General features: G+C 31.9%; 9 protein-coding genes across 9 annotated transcripts; 6 read left to right on the top strand and 3 right to left on the bottom strand.

Moving 5' to 3' along the window:
* Window positions 1-4,307: 4,307 nt before the first annotated feature.
* Window positions 4,308-4,745, top strand: EIN_174180 (hypothetical protein; the record flags this gene model as incomplete). Its single annotated transcript, XM_004184041.1, has 1 exon — window positions 4,308-4,745. The coding sequence occupies one exon, from the start codon at window positions 4,308-4,310 to the stop codon at window positions 4,743-4,745; it is 438 nt and encodes a 145-aa protein (XP_004184089.1).
* A 180-nt stretch (window positions 4,746-4,925) lies between these two features.
* On the top strand, window positions 4,926-5,369 carry EIN_174170 (hypothetical protein; the record flags this gene model as incomplete). The annotated part of the gene is made up of 1 exon (XM_004184040.1): window positions 4,926-5,369. One exon carries the CDS (start codon window positions 4,926-4,928, stop codon window positions 5,367-5,369), a length of 444 nt encoding a protein of 147 aa, XP_004184088.1.
* A 2,380-nt stretch (window positions 5,370-7,749) lies between these two features.
* Window positions 7,750-8,064, top strand: EIN_174160 (hypothetical protein; the record flags this gene model as incomplete). The annotated part of the gene is made up of 1 exon (XM_004184039.1): window positions 7,750-8,064. The coding sequence occupies one exon, from the start codon at window positions 7,750-7,752 to the stop codon at window positions 8,062-8,064; it is 315 nt and encodes a 104-aa protein (XP_004184087.1).
* A 1,363-nt stretch (window positions 8,065-9,427) lies between these two features.
* On the top strand, window positions 9,428-10,375 carry EIN_174150 (cyclin, putative; the record flags this gene model as incomplete). The annotated part of the gene is made up of 1 exon (XM_004184038.1): window positions 9,428-10,375. The coding sequence occupies one exon, from the start codon at window positions 9,428-9,430 to the stop codon at window positions 10,373-10,375; it is 948 nt and encodes a 315-aa protein (XP_004184086.1).
* A 568-nt stretch (window positions 10,376-10,943) lies between these two features.
* EIN_174140 (hypothetical protein) lies at window positions 10,944-11,711 on the top strand (the record flags this gene model as incomplete). The annotated part of the gene is made up of 1 exon (XM_004184037.1): window positions 10,944-11,711. The coding sequence occupies one exon, from the start codon at window positions 10,944-10,946 to the stop codon at window positions 11,709-11,711; it is 768 nt and encodes a 255-aa protein (XP_004184085.1).
* A 1,309-nt stretch (window positions 11,712-13,020) lies between these two features.
* EIN_174130 (glucosidase II beta subunit, putative) lies at window positions 13,021-14,148 on the bottom strand (the record flags this gene model as incomplete). The annotated part of the gene is made up of 1 exon (XM_004184036.1): window positions 13,021-14,148. One exon carries the CDS (start codon window positions 14,146-14,148, stop codon window positions 13,021-13,023), a length of 1,128 nt encoding a protein of 375 aa, XP_004184084.1.
* Window positions 14,149-14,642: 494 nt separating this feature from the next.
* Window positions 14,643-14,957, bottom strand: EIN_174120 (topbp1, putative; the record flags this gene model as incomplete). The annotated part of the gene is made up of 1 exon (XM_004184035.1): window positions 14,643-14,957. The coding sequence occupies one exon, from the start codon at window positions 14,955-14,957 to the stop codon at window positions 14,643-14,645; it is 315 nt and encodes a 104-aa protein (XP_004184083.1).
* A 966-nt stretch (window positions 14,958-15,923) lies between these two features.
* EIN_174110 (hypothetical protein) lies at window positions 15,924-16,370 on the top strand (the record flags this gene model as incomplete). The annotated part of the gene is made up of 1 exon (XM_004184034.1): window positions 15,924-16,370. One exon carries the CDS (start codon window positions 15,924-15,926, stop codon window positions 16,368-16,370), a length of 447 nt encoding a protein of 148 aa, XP_004184082.1.
* A 155-nt stretch (window positions 16,371-16,525) lies between these two features.
* EIN_174100 (membrane-associated tyrosine- and threonine-specific CDC2-inhibitory kinase, putative) lies at window positions 16,526-17,746 on the bottom strand (the record flags this gene model as incomplete). The annotated part of the gene is made up of 2 exons (XM_004184033.1): window positions 16,526-16,834; window positions 16,940-17,746. 2 exons carry the CDS (start codon window positions 17,744-17,746, stop codon window positions 16,526-16,528), a joined length of 1,116 nt encoding a protein of 371 aa, XP_004184081.1.
* Window positions 17,747-18,121: the final 375 nt, after the last annotated feature.

Raw genomic sequence — 18,121 nt, 5'->3', positions numbered from 1 at the left:
TTTTCTCGTTGTTGGGTTCATTATTTGGTTTGTCTTTTCTTATCGCAACGTTCAAATATTTTACAATTATTAATATTCTGTTACCCATTAAATAATCACCAAACCATCTTGTTTCAACTGGTTTCACAATTCGAAGTGGTGATTTACCATCAATTGTTTGTGCTTCTTCAAGCCAATTTTTCATTTGTATACTTTTGCTAAAAAGATTAACTACTCTATGGAGCTTTACTAGAAGTAAGTTGTATCTTTTTACTTCTCTTGTGGATCTCTCTGCTATTAGACTAAATGTATGACAAGAACAACCAATAGATGTCTTTCCTGAATCTTTGACTGCTTTAATTTGATTGGCAGCGTTATCAGTAATAACAACAAAATTATCTTTTAAATTCCAAGTTTCGAAGAACACTTCCAAATTGTGTTGGATGTTTGCAGATGTTTTGTCTCCTTCAATTTGTGCTATTTCTAACAAGACGTTATTTAAGGTGTAATATTTGTCAACATAATGCAAAGTTAGAGACATAAACTCTTCTTCACACATATATGTGCTCCAACCATCACTTGTTGTACAAAAGAATAGTGCTTCATTACGCCTGTTTTTGACATTAAGTTTGGCAGCATCAAATAATTTTGGAATTACTGTCCGTGCTAATTTGTCTGGTGTAAGTTTTGGTTCATTTAAGTTTGTATGGTACATCAATTCCAAAAAAGAACGACTTGTTGTGTGTTCGTATGGCAAGTTTGAGTTAATGATATATTCTGCAATAATAACATCATTATTACTTGGTTTGCGTTTGTTTGGTTCGTATGTCACAATTTTGCAAACATAATTCATTTCTTTGTGTGTTGAAACAATATGTCGTTTCATGTTTGAAACCGAACCACTTGACAAATCATATTCGTGTATTTTCTACACTTGTCGCATACAAGCCAATATACACAATTTTTATTTATTTTAAATGACGGTTTTATGCTGGGTGGATCGTGTTTTGGGATAAGCCTTTTTATACATGTGTTTATTTTTCAACTTCATACAAAGATGCATGTTCCCAAACATCAGAAGCTTTAATTTCAATGTTTTGGTGTATGTATTGTATTTGAAATGATGTAGTGGACATATTAATCTGGATTTACATTTGAAAAAGTCGCTTTTATATATTATATTACAAATGAAAATAAATTGATTCATTTGTTTTCAGAATATTAACAATTTAAATTTTTATCAAATTGTTCAAAATATATTATTTGGAAAAATACTTTAGTTAAGTTTGATGAATGTTTATTGTTAATACATTATAATTATTATATCATTGAACAAATTATTTATTTTCTTATTGAAAACAATAGAATAAAAACATCTATGTTATTATTTCAGACTCAATCTTTGGGTATACTTTCAGAATACTTGAATGATAAATTCAATTTTAGTTAAAAGTGATGCATTAATTTTTATTTGTATCACAATTATTAATACATATTAAGTGTTCAAAATGTTGTTTATAAAAACAAAAATAAAATATATAAAATACATTATAAAAATATGCGCGACTTTATTCATAAAAATTATAATTTAATTACTCTTTTTACTTTATGTAATCAATTGAATAAAAAATAGTTTAAAATGCTTAATAACCAATTCAAATGTTTGGTGTTTTTGTGATTTACTTATTACTTGTTACATTATAAAATAAAAGTCATATAATGTTTACTAAATTTAGTTTTTGAATAATTATATATGTTTCATTAACTCAAACACAACAATTATTTTTAAATTTCATGAACAATGACGAGTGAATTAATGAATAATATTGCTTTTAATTTGAAACAATTGACATTTGAATAAAAAACAAATTTGAAATACGTTTATATTTTTTGATAATAATTATGTTTTATTGTATGTTTTGTTTGAAATGCATTTTAGTTTTTAGGTGCACACGTTGACTTTTTCTTGTTAATCAAAATAAAGTAGCAAATACATATTTATTGTAATAACTTTTATTTTTTTATATGAAATATAAAGTATAAATAAATCGAAGTTTTTTATTTTTTGTAAAAAAAATAATTTTCTTCTTGTTTCTAACAGTAAGTATTTTACCTATTAACGGGTTAAAATATTCAGTTGAAAAACCGCGAACCTCTAAGATACTGTAAATAAATAAATAAACCGATTTTGCTATTACAGTTTTAGACAAAACCCGTGCAACTTTTGCAAAAATGGGGTGACTGAGTAAAAAAAACAAGGAATCCTAAAAATAAAACTATTTTTTTTTCTTCATGGTGCAACTCTTTTATATTTTTTTGTTTTTTCTTTGTACATTTTTTATTTTTTTTGGACAATCTCAATAGTTTTTTTGGTAAAAAATATTATTAAAAACTAGTTTTAAAAATAACACGAAAATCACAAGTTTATTCATTTTCAAACCATAAGTTTCAAATAGTGAACAAAGAAGACGGTCGATTTTATAAAAAGATTCTTTTTCGATAAAACAAAAACTTTTTCGATGCACCTTTCTCTCATTTTTCACAATATCGCGGAATCAATAACAAATGTTTTTTTTTGGTGCAAACTTTAAAAAATCAAAAGTATTTTTTATTGCAATTTTTAAATGGTCAATATACAACAACAATATATTTCTTCAATATTACACTCGACAACTATTTTTTTGTTTTGAACAAATGTCAAAGTTAAAAGTAATTTTTACTTTTAAAATATAATAAATTTTTTTCTAGTTGTATTACAATGATAATTTTTATATGTGCTTGTATAAAAAACACAGGTTTTTCTTTTTGATCAAACAAATAAATGGCTTCCGAATATCACGAAAAAATGAAGGGATTGGATTTCAAAGAAATGGAAGATAACATAGAGCAAAGAACACTTGGCGACCCCATGTCTGATAAATATGAAGATTTTTTCGAAGCGGCATCATTTATTCAATCCAAATTTTTGCTTGAAGAAATAATAAAAAGGTATCCAGACCTCGAGAATAAAAATCGGACATACCAAATTGGTATATGTATTGAGGTGTTCAAATCCCTAAAACTTTGGGAAAACACGGTTTGTGAATTGTTCAACATCGGCAAACACACTCTTTCGAAAGAAAAAATGAAATTTCCCGCGATTGTGCACAAAATGGTACTTGAGCCGGGAATGCCAAGTGAAATTAGAAGCAACCGCGAATCAATTGTAAACTGTTTTTCAAAAGTCGGTACTGTCATATTTTTAGAACTTCCTAAAGTCCCATTTTTTATTTTTGTTTTTTCCTAAAAAAACAAAAAACAAAAAATCGAAAGTACCGACTTTATTTTGAAAAAAATACCAATCCCGTTCAATTATTTTCGTACAAATTCGGGAAAATATCGGAATATTAGCCATCTTTTTCCAAAAACCTTGATCCCGTTATTTGATTTGACCATAACTCGATACTTCACAACATATACACAGCATTGTTGACCTAAAAGCACAACAATTAACGTTTGAGTGAATTGGTGTTGTTTGTGTCGAGTTTTAACTGATAATTACTTTCGTTAAAAAATATTTTCAATTAAAAACAAACTGTGGTTATCTTCTCTGAATAAAAAATAATGAAATAAAGAGTTCCAAAAACACCAAAAAATAATTAGAGCAATTGTTTGATAATTTTGACAGGCATAAGTCAAAATTGTCAAAGGGCAACACTAGAAAAATAATACAAAATAACAATATTGTTTTGTTATTGGATATTTTAAAAAAGATGTTCTCACTGAAATGCTCAAAAAGAATGTCGACTTTATAAAACCCAACAAAGATAAGTTATCAAATCATTTTGTTATTTTTATTGTTTTTGTGACAACACTACTAAGCATACTAATCTTCGAACTAAGCTTTTGTTTTGTGAATATTTCATTAATTAATGAAATGTTTGATAATGAAAAAGATTGACATTAAGTTTATTTGCTTTTGTACTAAAATGCACTTTTGGGATCATTCGTGTGTTTTTCTGAAACAAAAATCCCGTTACTTCAAATTTTATATGGATTTTTTTAATGCTTAAAGAATCTTCAAGTAAAAAATATTTTTTGAAGACCGTTTTTCTCTTTTTAACTTGGAAAAAATAAGCGAATTTATTACAAAAAACGATTCCCAAAAATAATAAACAAAATAAATGCAAAAAATCGGGACACCTCAGTACCGACTTTTGAAAAACAGTTTAAAATACATTTTTGATCACAGGAAAGTCGGTTTAGCAGTAACAAGTCTTAATGTATTCTAATTTTGCACCAATGAATTGCAAATGATGGTGTCAAAATCAAATCTCCATAGATACATAATGGGATTGAAACTGTTTGAATACGTTTTAGGAATACCCGACGAAAATTTCAGAGTGAAGGTGGAAGAAAAAGATATTAAAGAATTTTACAATGTTACATTACAAAAAATAGTTGGTCTTCATCCAGCACTTGTTTTAAATGAAGATGAGATGGGAACACAACCATTCGCAGACAGAAAAGCCGTGAAAGTGTACGTCAACAAGGGAGAACAAAGAATGCACGGAACACTTAAAATTGGACTAAGCAGAGCAGGGAGAAGAACAACACTGATAGGATGCATAGCGTTGAGTGGTGATGTGTTGACTCCAGGAACTGTTGTGCCAAACAAAACAGTGAATGTTGTATTATATGACAACAGATATGACGACTCTTCGATAAAAATATACAACACGAAGAATGGATTTATAAGCACTGATATATTTTTGGTGTGGTTTTGAGATGTCGCTCTAACTTACATAATCAAAAAACGTTATGAACTCCGTCAAACAATTGGTGACTTTAATGAAAAAGCGGCTTTTATCATAGATGGATGCAGTTGTCACGTCAACGAAGACCTAAGAGTATTATGCGAGGAAAATAACATTGAGTTAATCTTTCTTGTTCCTCACTCAAGCCATATGACGCAAAGTCTTGACGTGGGTGTCTTTGGTTCTTGTAAGAACCAACTAAGACGGTACTGTGAGTATGTTACTCAAGTAGTCAAAGATGAAGATGACATTGAAAACAAAAGCACTGAAAATGTATTTGAGGAACAACTTGATATGGAGGAAGTGGTGGAGGAGGAGGAAGTTGATGAAGTGGAAGGAGAAACCATTACAAAGAATGTAAGAGATAAAAGAGGAACTTTTCTCATGAATAGACTCATCTCAATGTTGTCTGCATTTCAGGCGGCAACAACGAGACAAAACGTTGTCTCTGCTTTTCAGCAATGTGGTATCACTTACAAGACCGACATAAACTGTCCATCAAAAAAGAGTCAATCATTGTCCCACAAAAGGCGAGAATTGTGTGTCAGACATATCCAGGAATTTTTGGGTCTCCGGTTGCAGAAGAGGATGTAAACAGATGTGTTTTGATTCCAATGGTGGAGCACATATCTCATCCTGTATTCGGACCAGAACGTAATCCAATTAGAAGCGAAAATGTGAGATTCAATGAAATGAAGCGAGTTCAACAACGTCCACCAGAACGGAGACGACAAAAGAGAGAAAACCAATTGTTCGTAACATCCAGAACATTTCTAACAGCCAAAGATTGTTAAGTCAAGAAGATAGAGATTTGATAATTTCAAGACTTATCTAGATAATAGGACTTTTGCTTTATTTTTTTGTTTAACTCATAAATTTTTACAATAACACTAAGATGAAAATTGTTTTGTCATTTTATTTTTTACTCACCTCTCTATAATATTTTTTGTGAGCTCGATTGTCAATCTATATTATGTTGAAATTTACTATAACAGAACATTATTTCCAATTATTGATTCGGACCAACGTGATAAGTCTTTCATTATTTGTTTATTTGAACTACAAATCACTTTTAAAGTGTTGGTTAATCAACACTTCGAATACTAAAATACTAAAAAACCAACCAAACAAATTAATTAATTAAAATTTGTGGTATTTTTATTATTAAGTGTTAGTAAAAAAGATGGTATCATTTTGGCGAAAGAAATGACAATTAAGTTTTTCGATAAAAAGTAAACACATCAAAGCTATTTTTGAGGTTTTTTCTTGTTTTGTTCAAATTATGGCTTTTAAATTTTTAATTGATATAAGATGGTCTTCCCAAAACAACATTTTTACCTTTATAAATGATTGATATTATGCATTTTTTAAAAAAATCATTTTTTATTAATCATAAACAAGAAGGAAATAACATGCAAAAAACAGGATTAAAAAGTTACAAACAATTGAACTATACAAATGAAAAAAAGGTGCACGAAAACTAGGTTTTTAAAGTCTGACATTCCACAAGAAAAACTGGGTTATTTAAGAATTTTTTATCTTCAAAATCATTCCAGCTTCACCTAAAACCTTAGTCGTCGGGTTGAATGAATTATTTTTCGTTAATAGCCACACACTTGTCCGCTGACCTTTCTATTCAATTCATAACATAGAAATTGTTCAATGAACACATACACATAGTAGTACTTTTATTTTTCGGACTTTTAATTCCAAACCCACGCCTTTGCTGTCAGTAACAATTTTGGACTAACCCCAAATGTTCCGAGTTCAACAATATCACGATTGCGTTTTTTAATTTGTAAATGGATAGCTTTGTTATTTCTTTTATGTTTTTAATTCTTCTTTTATAATAAATAAAACAATAAAACAATAACATAATTAATGTAAGTTTTTTAATAATTTTATTATTAATCTTAAAACATTTTAGAAATAATGTTATTCTTCTTTTTTTAGAATTATTTAACTCAGTAACCCCATTTTTGCTTAAGTTGCACTGGTTTTTATCATAACTGTATATATAAGGGGATATATATATATTTTTTTGTTATAACTAATTGATATAAAAATATATAAAAAAAGAAATTTCTTTTTTATTTTTCCAAAAACTATAAAATAACTACAATTAACTATTTCGTTTCTATATTTAAAAAGTGTAAAATAATATATGTTTGATATTATTTTAGTTTTTAAAACAATAATTATTACCACTCATAATTACATTTCAAATAATTTAATTTATATCAAATTGGGTAAACCTTGTTTTATTAAATACTTTTCCCATTTTTTAGAAGTTTAATTTGTATAATACTTTACACAGCCCAAAAAACACACACACACCAATAAATGATAAATATTGCAATAAACAGATCAACCAAAAAAACTTTGGAGTTTATTTAAAAATAGAAAAAAAACTTCGAAGACAAGTATTATTTTGTAGAAAAAGTTGAATTTTACTCACAAAAAAAACAATAATAGATAATACTTTAACTATAAAATATATTATATTGTATTTTAAGAATTAAACAAAACTGTTTTGGTAGTACAACAGCTATAATAATGTTTAATGACCGGGAAAACATCGCAATTATTGTAAAGAAAAGTTACAAAGAACTTCAAAGAAAGTTTTGAATTCAACAGTTTACAAAACAAGGTGTATAAAGAGATATTTCCCGACATTGTATACCACAACCAACGCAATTCAAAGCAAAAAATTTCAAGGGCGAAAGGAAGTTACGACAACATCAAAGAACATATATCATTCGATTCTACAAACAGGTTTAGAACCGAAAAAATTAGAACACGGGCTCCTCCACAAGAACAACTCCATCTTTGAAAAGTATAGCAAACGATGGACGCACAAAACCCAATCATTACATACCGACCCGTGCCTTTAGCTTCACAACACGTCGCTGTGAACTATTTATCTAACTTCTCACCAGCGAATAACTCATTCAACTCACCTCTCACATCGTCTATGCCAACCTTCTGCCACGAATTTTCACCGTTGCTAGTTGTGACGCCAATGCACACTCCAATGGTGTTGGAAGAGCAAGAAAATGAAGAAGAAACACATCAAAGTGTTGATCAACAAGAAGACGGTGTTTTTGATTTGGACGAAGACATAGGTGACGATGACTTTGAAGAAGAAGAGAGTGTCGATAGTGAGGAACAAGACGCTATAAACGAAATAATGCAAAGAGTTGACCAACTAAAAAAAGATGGGGACAAGCGAAATAAAATGCTTGGGGAAATGATCAAGAAAAATTCAACAACCAACGCTCTGTATTAATTTTGTTTTTAGTCTTTTTTGTTGCCAAACAACGTAAATAGTAATAACAAGTAAATGACTTTTAAGAGGTGAGTAATTCAAATTTGATCAAATTTGGGGGTTCATTTGTGATAGAATCATATATCATATTATATAGTATTTGTAGTGTGGTGTAGTCTTCATCGAACAAAATTAAGTTACTTGATATAATAGAATCATCAATGTGTTTAATAGTGATACAACATTCTACTTATAAGTTGAAAATTGAGATGAAATTGTAAGTACAATATTATATATTATTAAATATAACAAACGTCTCCCTATTTCCATGCTCTTAATAGAAGTATATAATATTACATATGTTGGGCCATTTGTTGAAGATAATATCAAATCACGTGATGGGTAAACTAAAAGAGCTTTTCGTCCAAGAACCACCACACATTCTTTGTTTACCTTATTCTTCAAATAGAAAAGTTTTTCATGTATTTTTTCCATATGTTTATTTCAAAGTTCTTTTATAGTTATTTTTTGATGTCATATATATGATATTATATAATTTAATAATTTAATAACTAGTTTTTTTTTTATTAGAAAAAATATTAATTAATAAACTATATTAATAATTATAGATTTTGTTTAGTTATTGCTATTTAATTTTTTTTAATTTGAGGAATTATTGAATAGGGTTGCCATATTTTAAATATTTTGAATAATTAAATACTTTTCTATAAAAAAAACTATTATTCATAACAATTTAATAATTTATAAAATATTAATATATTTATAGTATTATTAAAATGAATAAAAAATGATATTTTTTTATAAATAACAATTTTATTTAAGAAAAATCTACCAAAAGTGCATTTTTTTAGTCCAAATAGTTTTTAATACGATTTCCCACTTTTTCCGCATTTTTTTCTTATTGATAAAAATGATTTTAATTTTGTGTTTTTGACGATCTATAAGTAGCAGAGAATCGAATATTTCACGAAAATATCCCGGAGTAGTTCGCATGAGACGGCCGTTATAAAACCAACAGTATTTACCGCTCAAAATAAAGCATGGCAAAATCACGTTTTAGTCACCAAACTATTCTTTGACTTCCTTCAATTTGAAGAGTATTTTTGGTATCATAAAATCCCGTAAAACAAACAAATAACCGTGAAATAAATTAGACTGAAATCAGATGAAAATCAAATAAAAACAGACCCCCAAATTGAAAAAAAGGAACCACTAAAAAGTGGATGGAGCAAATGGTGTTTTTTTTCAATACAATTCAACGGTTTTTGCCGAATTAAAAAGGTCGAGTCGTGCCGCGCATCGCCACGAGGTCCCACGTTTTCTTTGCAACGACAAAAACCCGAATGAACTAAAAAGTTCAAACATGTGTGCGCAAGAGGCGATAGCATCAGCTAAGCCGATTCGACCCATCAGCGCTTTTGTCCCATCTTCACAAAAGGCAACTGTATTAGAGAAAAAGCGACGAATAACACCTGAGTTTCAAGACATTTGTCGAGTGTTAAGAGAAAAGCAAACTTCCTTACCAGCACCGGACCTCTCTATAGCAACTCCTTTCATGCGTCCACAGATGGTTGACTGGCTTTTTAGAACGTGCGACTACTTCAAATTTTCTGCAAAAATCGAGTTTCAAGCGTTGTGCTACGTCGACTTGTATTCGTCCCGGCGCGTCGTCAACTCGGACGAACTTGGGTTACTCTTTCTCACTTCCTTAATCTTAGCAGCACGGTACCAGGACATCGAAATTGGGAATGAAGCCGCTCTCAAAATGTGCGATGGAAAATACTCAACTGAATCAATTAAAGCTATGGAGTATAAACTCACCAACACGGGGTTTTTCCACCCCGACCACCCCACTGTATTTGACTTTTTGTCTTTACTGTGGCAAGCCGCGGGATACCCTCCTTATGCTCAGGATAGGAGAAATCACCCTATTGTAGAGGCGAGTCTTATTTTTATGTCGGTAATGGCCATCGATCCGGTGTTCACTACTAATGCGTCGAGTGGTATTGCGTCCGCTGCGTTCTTCTTTGCGAGGGATATCTGTCATTTCGTCAATTTGTGGGACGGAAGGTACCAAAAGTGTATCCTGATGAGAAAAGAAGACGTGAAAGAGGTTGCGCTGGACTTTATACCAAAGATGCAGTTTTGTTTACTTAGCAAGACCGTGCCGTCGTTCTTGGTCTGCCAAAGGTTTGTCCACTTAATCGTTGCCCACCGGCAGAAACACGAACACGTTTCAAAAAATATACAATCGAAAAATACGAAGGCGCAATGTTTCTGGGATAATGGGGATGTTAAAAACTTCGACTGAATGTATTATAACTGTGTTATTCTGTTGTTTTTGTATCAATTCGAAGAACCCACTATTTACTATTAATAATAGTTAAATTTATTATATCAAATAATAAAATATTTGATATTGTATTATTTGATTTTTGTAGGGTTTTAAATTTATTGATAATTAAAGGTGTTATATAATATTAGTTTATTTTTTATTATGAAAAAGAGATTTATTAACTATATAACAATTTACAACAAAATTAAATTTGTTTAATTTGGAAACTGTCGAGGTTTTTAAAATAAAAAAATTGGAAATAATCGAGGTCTTATTGTATTTAAAATTTATAAATTATTATTAATATAAAAAAACAGTTTGAGATGATGCGTCAAAGTTTCTATCGCAATGTGGTCTTCTGATTATGACAAATTGTGAAATGGTGAGATGTGTCAAAAGTAATTGAAATGTAATTATTGTGGAGAACACAAAAAGCCAATCACACACATGTAACAATTAAAACCAAAAGTTACACAAAACTACTCAAAGAAGTTGTATGATATTGATAACCAAATAAATACTATATTATCTATTTACAATTAAAATGCAATTTATCTTTTCAAAAATACAATTACATTCTGGACACGTGAAGTGGAATGAGTCATTGTACTCTGTGTCGGTGACACGTTACCCACTCTATAAACAGCCAACTGAAAGCAAAGACAAACATTTCACGTGTGAGAAAGAGTGTCCAGCAAAGAAGGCGTATGAAGACTTTCTGAGAATTGTGCCAAAAGTGCAAGTTGGCGAAGAAGCGCCAGAGATCAAAGCGCAGTGCCTTTGTCCGTGTGGTGCAATCAAGGACTTTGACATGTCTGAGTACAAGGGCAAGTTCATTGTGTTGTTGTTCTACCCACTCGACTGGACTTTTGTCTGCCCAACAGAGATGATGGGATACTCCAAACTTGCAGAGGAGATGAATGATGTCCAGTTTGTTGGCATCTCAGTCGACTCCGTCTTCTGCCACAAGGCGTGGACCGAGGCACCAAAGGAGCACGGCGGTGTTGGAAAGCTTTCGTTCCCACTTGTTTCTGATATCAAGAAGTGCATCAGCATGAGATACAACATGTACAATGTGGCTGACGGCATTGCACGACGTGGGTATGTCATTGTCGACACAAAGGGGATTGTCAGATACATGCAAGTCAACGACAACGGAATTGGAAGAAACACAGACGAGACAAAGAGAATCATCGAAGCAATCAAGTTCTCGGACGAACATGGCGATGTCTGCCCACTCAACTGGAAACCAGGAAAAGACACAATGAAACCAACACCAGAAGGCGTTGCTGCTTATCTCACAAAACACTAATTGACTTGATTCTTCACATTGAAGTCTTTACACACCCACAAGTCAATTTCAATATGAGTATCAAGAAAGCACTAATGGTCTAAGGGCAGAATTTCACCCTCCCAAGGTGGAGATCCGGGTTCAAGTCCCGGTTAGTGCATTTTTTATATTTATTATTTATAGTTAAGTTATTAGAAATTATTATAAAAATACCATGAAATAGAGAAAAATAATTTTAAATAATTATTTTTTTTTTCTGTTTTTTAAATGAATTATTTGAAAAGTTGACAAATCAAGTTTTCAATGAAAAATTTGTCTATTTAAACAATTTATTAATGATAATGAAATGTTTACATGTATCAAATATAATGATTATTATTATCATTCTTTGTTTTTAAAACATTAACCAAAAATTAATCAAGAAGCAATTAATTATGTCATTTAATGGTTGTTGGCCACTCAGAAAAGTGCTTTAACTATCACGGATAATCAAACATGTTTTTCATCATTGTGGCGATTAGATGACAAATTTTTTTGTTTTTATACCCAACCTTTGTTTTTGACAACAATATTTTTAATTGTTCTAATACTATTTAAACTATACACATTATGAAAATACCAACTAAAAACAAACTGATAAAATTTATAAATACTTTTTTTCCTATTTCTATTTTATAAAAAAGACAATTCTAGTTGTTATAATAATTTTATTATAAAATAACTACAGTCAATAATGTATATTTGTGGTACAATGAATAGATAACTGGTTTGTCCTTCATTTAAAAATATATTCTTGAATTTAAATTGTTTGTGGAATTAAAATATAATTTATTTTAAATAACTTTCGATATTAAAAAAACAATTTCGCATTCTACTTTACAAAAAATAGATGTGTTTTTTATTTGATTACGTTAAAAAAGACACTTTTTGACTGGTATTGTTGATTTACTACAATGTGTTGCAATTCATTTTCATTTCATTGTATTATAATTAATTAGTTATGTTATTATTAAATAGACAATATTTGAGAATTAAAATAGATTTCTTAATTACTTTTGACTGGAATTGTCTAAGGTCTTTGTGAATGCTAACCTTCTTTCCTCTGATAAAAAAGGTGAGTTTGTGGTTCGTTTTTGTCGACCGCAAAAAGAGTTGTTCTTCCTTTTCCATCACCTTTTAAATTATTTGTATTTGTTTATTTCATTTATTAAATTTTAAAGTCCATTACATGTTTAATTATACACTTCTCCTTCCTTTTAACAGTGTGAGCAAAATATAATACACTTATTGAATCGATGTACGTTGTTTACAAACTAATGCTATGAATGAATTATTCCCCGATGATTTCTAACTGGTCTTTCACTTCTTTGATTTGTTTGTCAATATCGTCAAAAAGTACATCATCTGTGCAAGCACATGGTGTCACCAACATCAATTCCTTTCCCTGTTCCGTCGATTTCACATTATGAATTCCGTTTTTCTCTCCGCATTTGGACACAACGACAGTTTGTGTGACGACATCTCCTTGTGAATAAGTGTATAAGTCGTTCTTTCCCGCAGCCCCTCGAAATAGTCCAATGACCTTTCCAGAGTTTGTTATATTCTCTCCAATACACATTTTGTAAGTAGAGTATGTGTAACACTGTTCGTAATACCCAAGAACACAAAAATGGTTTTCATTCTTCGCTGATTGGAAAGCAAAGTTCCTCGCAAAGGCCCGATCGTTGTCTGAAATAAAAGATCGGATCTGTGATAATTTTTGACGTATCAAACAATAGGTCTTGTCGTTGATGCCTTCGGGATTGCTGTCAGATAGAACATTCAGAAAGTCGTATTTTTTAAACCATAATATAACATCTTCTTTCAATCCAAACGGGATAACCTCACTCACAAAATAGTTTTTTGCTTCTTCTATTTGCTTTTCTCGTTGTTGTGTAAGTGTCCCATCCGCTCTTTCCTCCTCAAAAATCTCAACAAGTCGTGCCTTTCTCTCATTTTCAAGAACTTGTTCTGTTTGCCTCATCTTTTCAATTTCGTCAGAGGCCTTATATCCCAATTGAATCACTTTTTCAACAATCTCGACACCTCTTCGAGTCATAGTGTCTCTCTCGTTTGAGATTAAACTTTTCTTTTCCCGTTTCTCTTGAAGTTTATGGAGATTTTCTTTAACTTTAGTTTTTACTATATCGTCACAAAAGCCATACCTCTCGTCCGTTCCGTCATCACAATCACATACCTTGTCATTCACTCGATTGTAGTGAATCTTCTGCAGACTAACACCATGATTTTTGCACTCAAAATAATTTTTGTTATTCGAAGTTGAACAACCGCCAGTTGTGGGTTCATCGTTCAGTTCTGGACAATCACAGTATCCGTCATCAATCATATTATCAGTTATATTTACTCCGCTCGGCCCACATAAAAAAGAGAGTGAGCTATAGACAAAAAGAAAGATCATCGTTTTGAGTTTTTTTCAAAATTGATAATTTTTTTAATCCAAAAAAATATTTGCTGTGTTTGTATACAAAAAATTATTATAACTTAATAGTAAATTAAATTATTCTTTATAATAATATATAGTTAACAATAAATTTATAATTTAATTAATAATGTTATATTAATATTTGAATGGTTTTTGAATCAAAATAAAAAATCATTTGTTTTTATTGCTCAATTGGCTTCGAAACTCTCTTCTCGAAACGAAAAGAAAGAGTTTTTTTGTGTGTAAATATGTTAAAAAAAGAAGGAAAAAAGGAACACAAATTTATTATAATAAATTGATTGGTATATGAATCAAAGAAATATAGTTTATTCAAGAAGCAGGGAATAAAAGTCAAGAAAAGACAGAAAAAAAGTTGAAATGAAGATTACGAGAGTCGGAAAGATTGAGCGGAAAAGGCGAAAATACCGAAGAAAAAATACGTAATATCAATTACAGTGAATTAGTTTACATTACTTCCGTGCATTGATGAGGTAGGGATTTATCGAGAGGAGTCTTCGCTCTGACATACAGTCGAAGAGCCATTGGTGTGTAAGGACGGGGACACCCCATCTCATTGCGTGCTTAGTCTTGTCGCTCATAGGGTTTTTAGACAGAAGGTAAGTCACGTTGCGGCTTTCCATGTCTTCCATATACATCCCACCACAGAAGTCGATCATGTTTTTCAGTAAGAGTCGTTCGTCGTTGGAGTAACCACTCACACAGACCACATAGTTCTGAAGGAAGCTGACTGGGCTCTTCTCATCCTGACTCATCATGTCTTGCATCTCTGTTTGTTTTTTTCAGTTTTTCTTGACTTTTATATGTGAAGCTCCACATGGCGTTTTTTAGTGCGAATAGTTAAGCGCTTTGTTGCTAAACAACGGGCTCTTCCCTTTGTTTGATCTATTTTTAGTTATTGGAAAAGAACCTCCCCAGCAACTAAACGCCTGAAAAAAAGGGAAATTGTTGGTAAAATCAAGAATAAAAGGTTCGTTATAAAACATAACCCAACGCCATTAGCCATTCTATTTTAGAACCAAGACTTCAGAGCATCTTTTTGTGGACACGTGGCTGTTTTTATTTGTTGTATAGTAAATTTATAGTTCATTGTCCCAGAAAAGCTAATTATTGTATATTTGGATCAAAAAACAGAAATAAGCCAAGACACATGAGTTTTACAAGTCTTTGAACACCCCTATGACGTCAACACCCACAATGTTTCTCACAAAGCAAATCAATTACTCGCGCAAATTAGAGAGGCTAAACTTGGTCAACTTCGATTTGTCTTCGGCCTCATATCCTCGCTTTTATTCTTTTTCCAACTTAGTAATCAAATGCATTTGTGTGTAGTTTGCTCTTCTTTTTCTCATGCAAAAATTTTAAGCCGAGACACTATCTAATGTACATCCATATTAATTATTTCCAATACTATAATACATACTCTAATGGAAATACACCATCAAAACCCTTCTTTGTTTTTATTTCCTTTTCTCTTCTTGACATCTTTTCTTCCATCCATCTGCCGTTTATATGTCTTTCCTTCCAATTTACTTTCACTTTTTTCCCAACAAGTTCTTTTCAACATTTCAAATTAATAATCAAATTAATAATTTTATTATTAATTCTTATTAATTACAAATTGCAACTAACATACACTAGTTTTCTTTACTATTTATATAGTACGTAATTTATTCTATTTTTCATTAATAAAATATCAATAAAAAAAACAAAAATAATCTCAAGACTCATTCATGTCTCAACCAATACAACACAATGACGTTCCAATTTTTATATCCGATCAATCCCTCTCTGCCAATGCTTTTGAGGTAGCCAGTGAGTTATTTCAAATGTGGGAATTACAGCCGTTTTATTTAGACGAAGACAAGCCTCTTCACCAATTGACCCTCAAACACGACCCCTCCTTCTTTCGTCAATATCTTCGTATTCCCTCATCACTTCTTCCACCGGAGCTCTCCGAAGATTCCACTGCTCATCCTCCCAAACGGTACACTTCCATTCTTAAAGCTCCCACAAAGGGGGGTTTAGACCTTGAAGGTAAAAAAGAAGCCAAAAAGATGTTAGCTGAAGAGGATGCCAACCAAGTCTTTGATGATGAAGATTTCGATGATTACAATGCCAACAAATTCGAAGATTACGATCAAGAAAACGATGATTCAGGCGCTGCCTCTGACGATTGAATTGACTTCCTCTATTTCTTGTTATCTCTAAAAAACATGTGAAACCCTAAAATGATAAAAAACACGAAATGTACACACCTTCACCTTCTTTGCTGTCTTCTCCTTCACACAACCGACTCCTCTTCACTATTTAATACAACTCAAACACGGGTTGTTCAGTTGAGGTTTGGTTGTTTATAGTCACTCCTACATAAAGGGTATTGCGCCGTCATTCTGTAATCGCGCGACGTTATAACCCGTGGCGGGGATATAATGCTATCATCCAAGTCAGAGTACCTCACACAGAACTTGTCAAGGTGGATGCCGTACGTCGTGATTGACATGAACAGAGAAAACCCTACAAGATATTCCGGCAGCGGTCTCTTCGAGTAGTCCAAGTTCGTCATCAGCACATACATCCGTGCAATCTGTTCATTCGGGAACATCTTCGTGATGATTGGGTCGTCCAGTTCAAATTTGAATTGCTACACGTCACTCTATTTCTATTAATAACGAAAAGTATAGTATCGAAACTATACAAGAATAGTATCCTTCTCCCTCATTAGAAGTGGAGAAGTAGAGGAACAAACATATGTCGGAAATGTCATCTTCGTCGTCATCTCAAACAAGCAAATACCTAAAGAGAACACATCTGCAAGTGGGGAAGTCGACCCACGAAAGACTTCAGGCGCACAGTATCTTCCGTCCCCGGTTTCCGAGATCGGGACATTGGACCCGATTCTTCGTGTTGTTCCAAAGTCTCCCAACTTCACTTTCCCATTATAGTCGACTAGCATATTGTCGGGTTTAACGTCCAAGTGAACGTATCCAATTCGGTTCAAATAGGCAAGACCATTTGCTACACTTGATATGGCATATAAAGACTCTTCAATCGAAAGTCCTCTGTTCTCCATCACGTCCAACACAGAACATTTGTATAACTCCATGACGGAATAGAAGACAAATTTTTGTTGGTCGTAGACGATATCGATCAATTTGGCTAAGTACGTCGTGTCTGCGATATTCGGATTCACTTCCATCTCCCTCTTATAACTATTTGGTAACAATCCCTTGTTGGAGACCCTTAATACACATTTGTTGCTCGGGTCTTGTGTGTCTTCAGCTTCATAGATGTCCCAATAGGACCCACGCGCTAGTCTCCTCCCAACCTTTTGATATCGTTTTAAGAGCGCTTTGACTTGCATGTCGTTCTCCTTGCTATAGGGCGGGAAATTCCTTGATGGCTTATGCATCATTGGGGTCTCAGTCCCACGAACTTGTCTTCTAAAGGGCGCAAAATAGTCTCCGACACTTTCCTGGGTCAAGGGATGGTGTTTGTGACGGGGCTTTGATAAGCTTGGCAGGTGAGGGACGTATGTGTATCGTTGGGCCTGCATCTCTTGTGGTTTTTCAGTTTCCGTCGTTCGTTTTTGGGTAAGTAGTATCTTGAACTATAAATATAGTATAGAACAACTATATTTTGAGGTTGAAAAGTGTTGGAAAGTGCCGTTTTGAGAAAAGCAGAGGAAAATAAATGAAAATTTTTATTTCGGCGGAGTGGAAATATTGTGGGAAAACTATAGTTCTACGAGAATTTTACTATTTTTTTGGTTACACGAGTGGGTCCTTTTTTCTGCAATCAAGTCAAACAAAGATTATTTTTAATACCCCTCAAATTAGAATAGATAGTTATTTTACTATCGAAATACTAATCATTTTGAAGGAAATATTGACAATAGTTTTTATCAAAACAGTTTTCTCTTTTTGGAAAC

Source organism: Entamoeba invadens (assembly GCF_000330505.1).
Source record: "Entamoeba invadens IP1 unplaced genomic scaffold scaff_1105074725591, whole genome shotgun sequence".
Taxonomy (NCBI): Eukaryota; Evosea; order Mastigamoebida; family Endamoebidae; genus Entamoeba; species Entamoeba invadens.
This window is presented reverse-complemented; position numbering and strand designations above follow the sequence as displayed.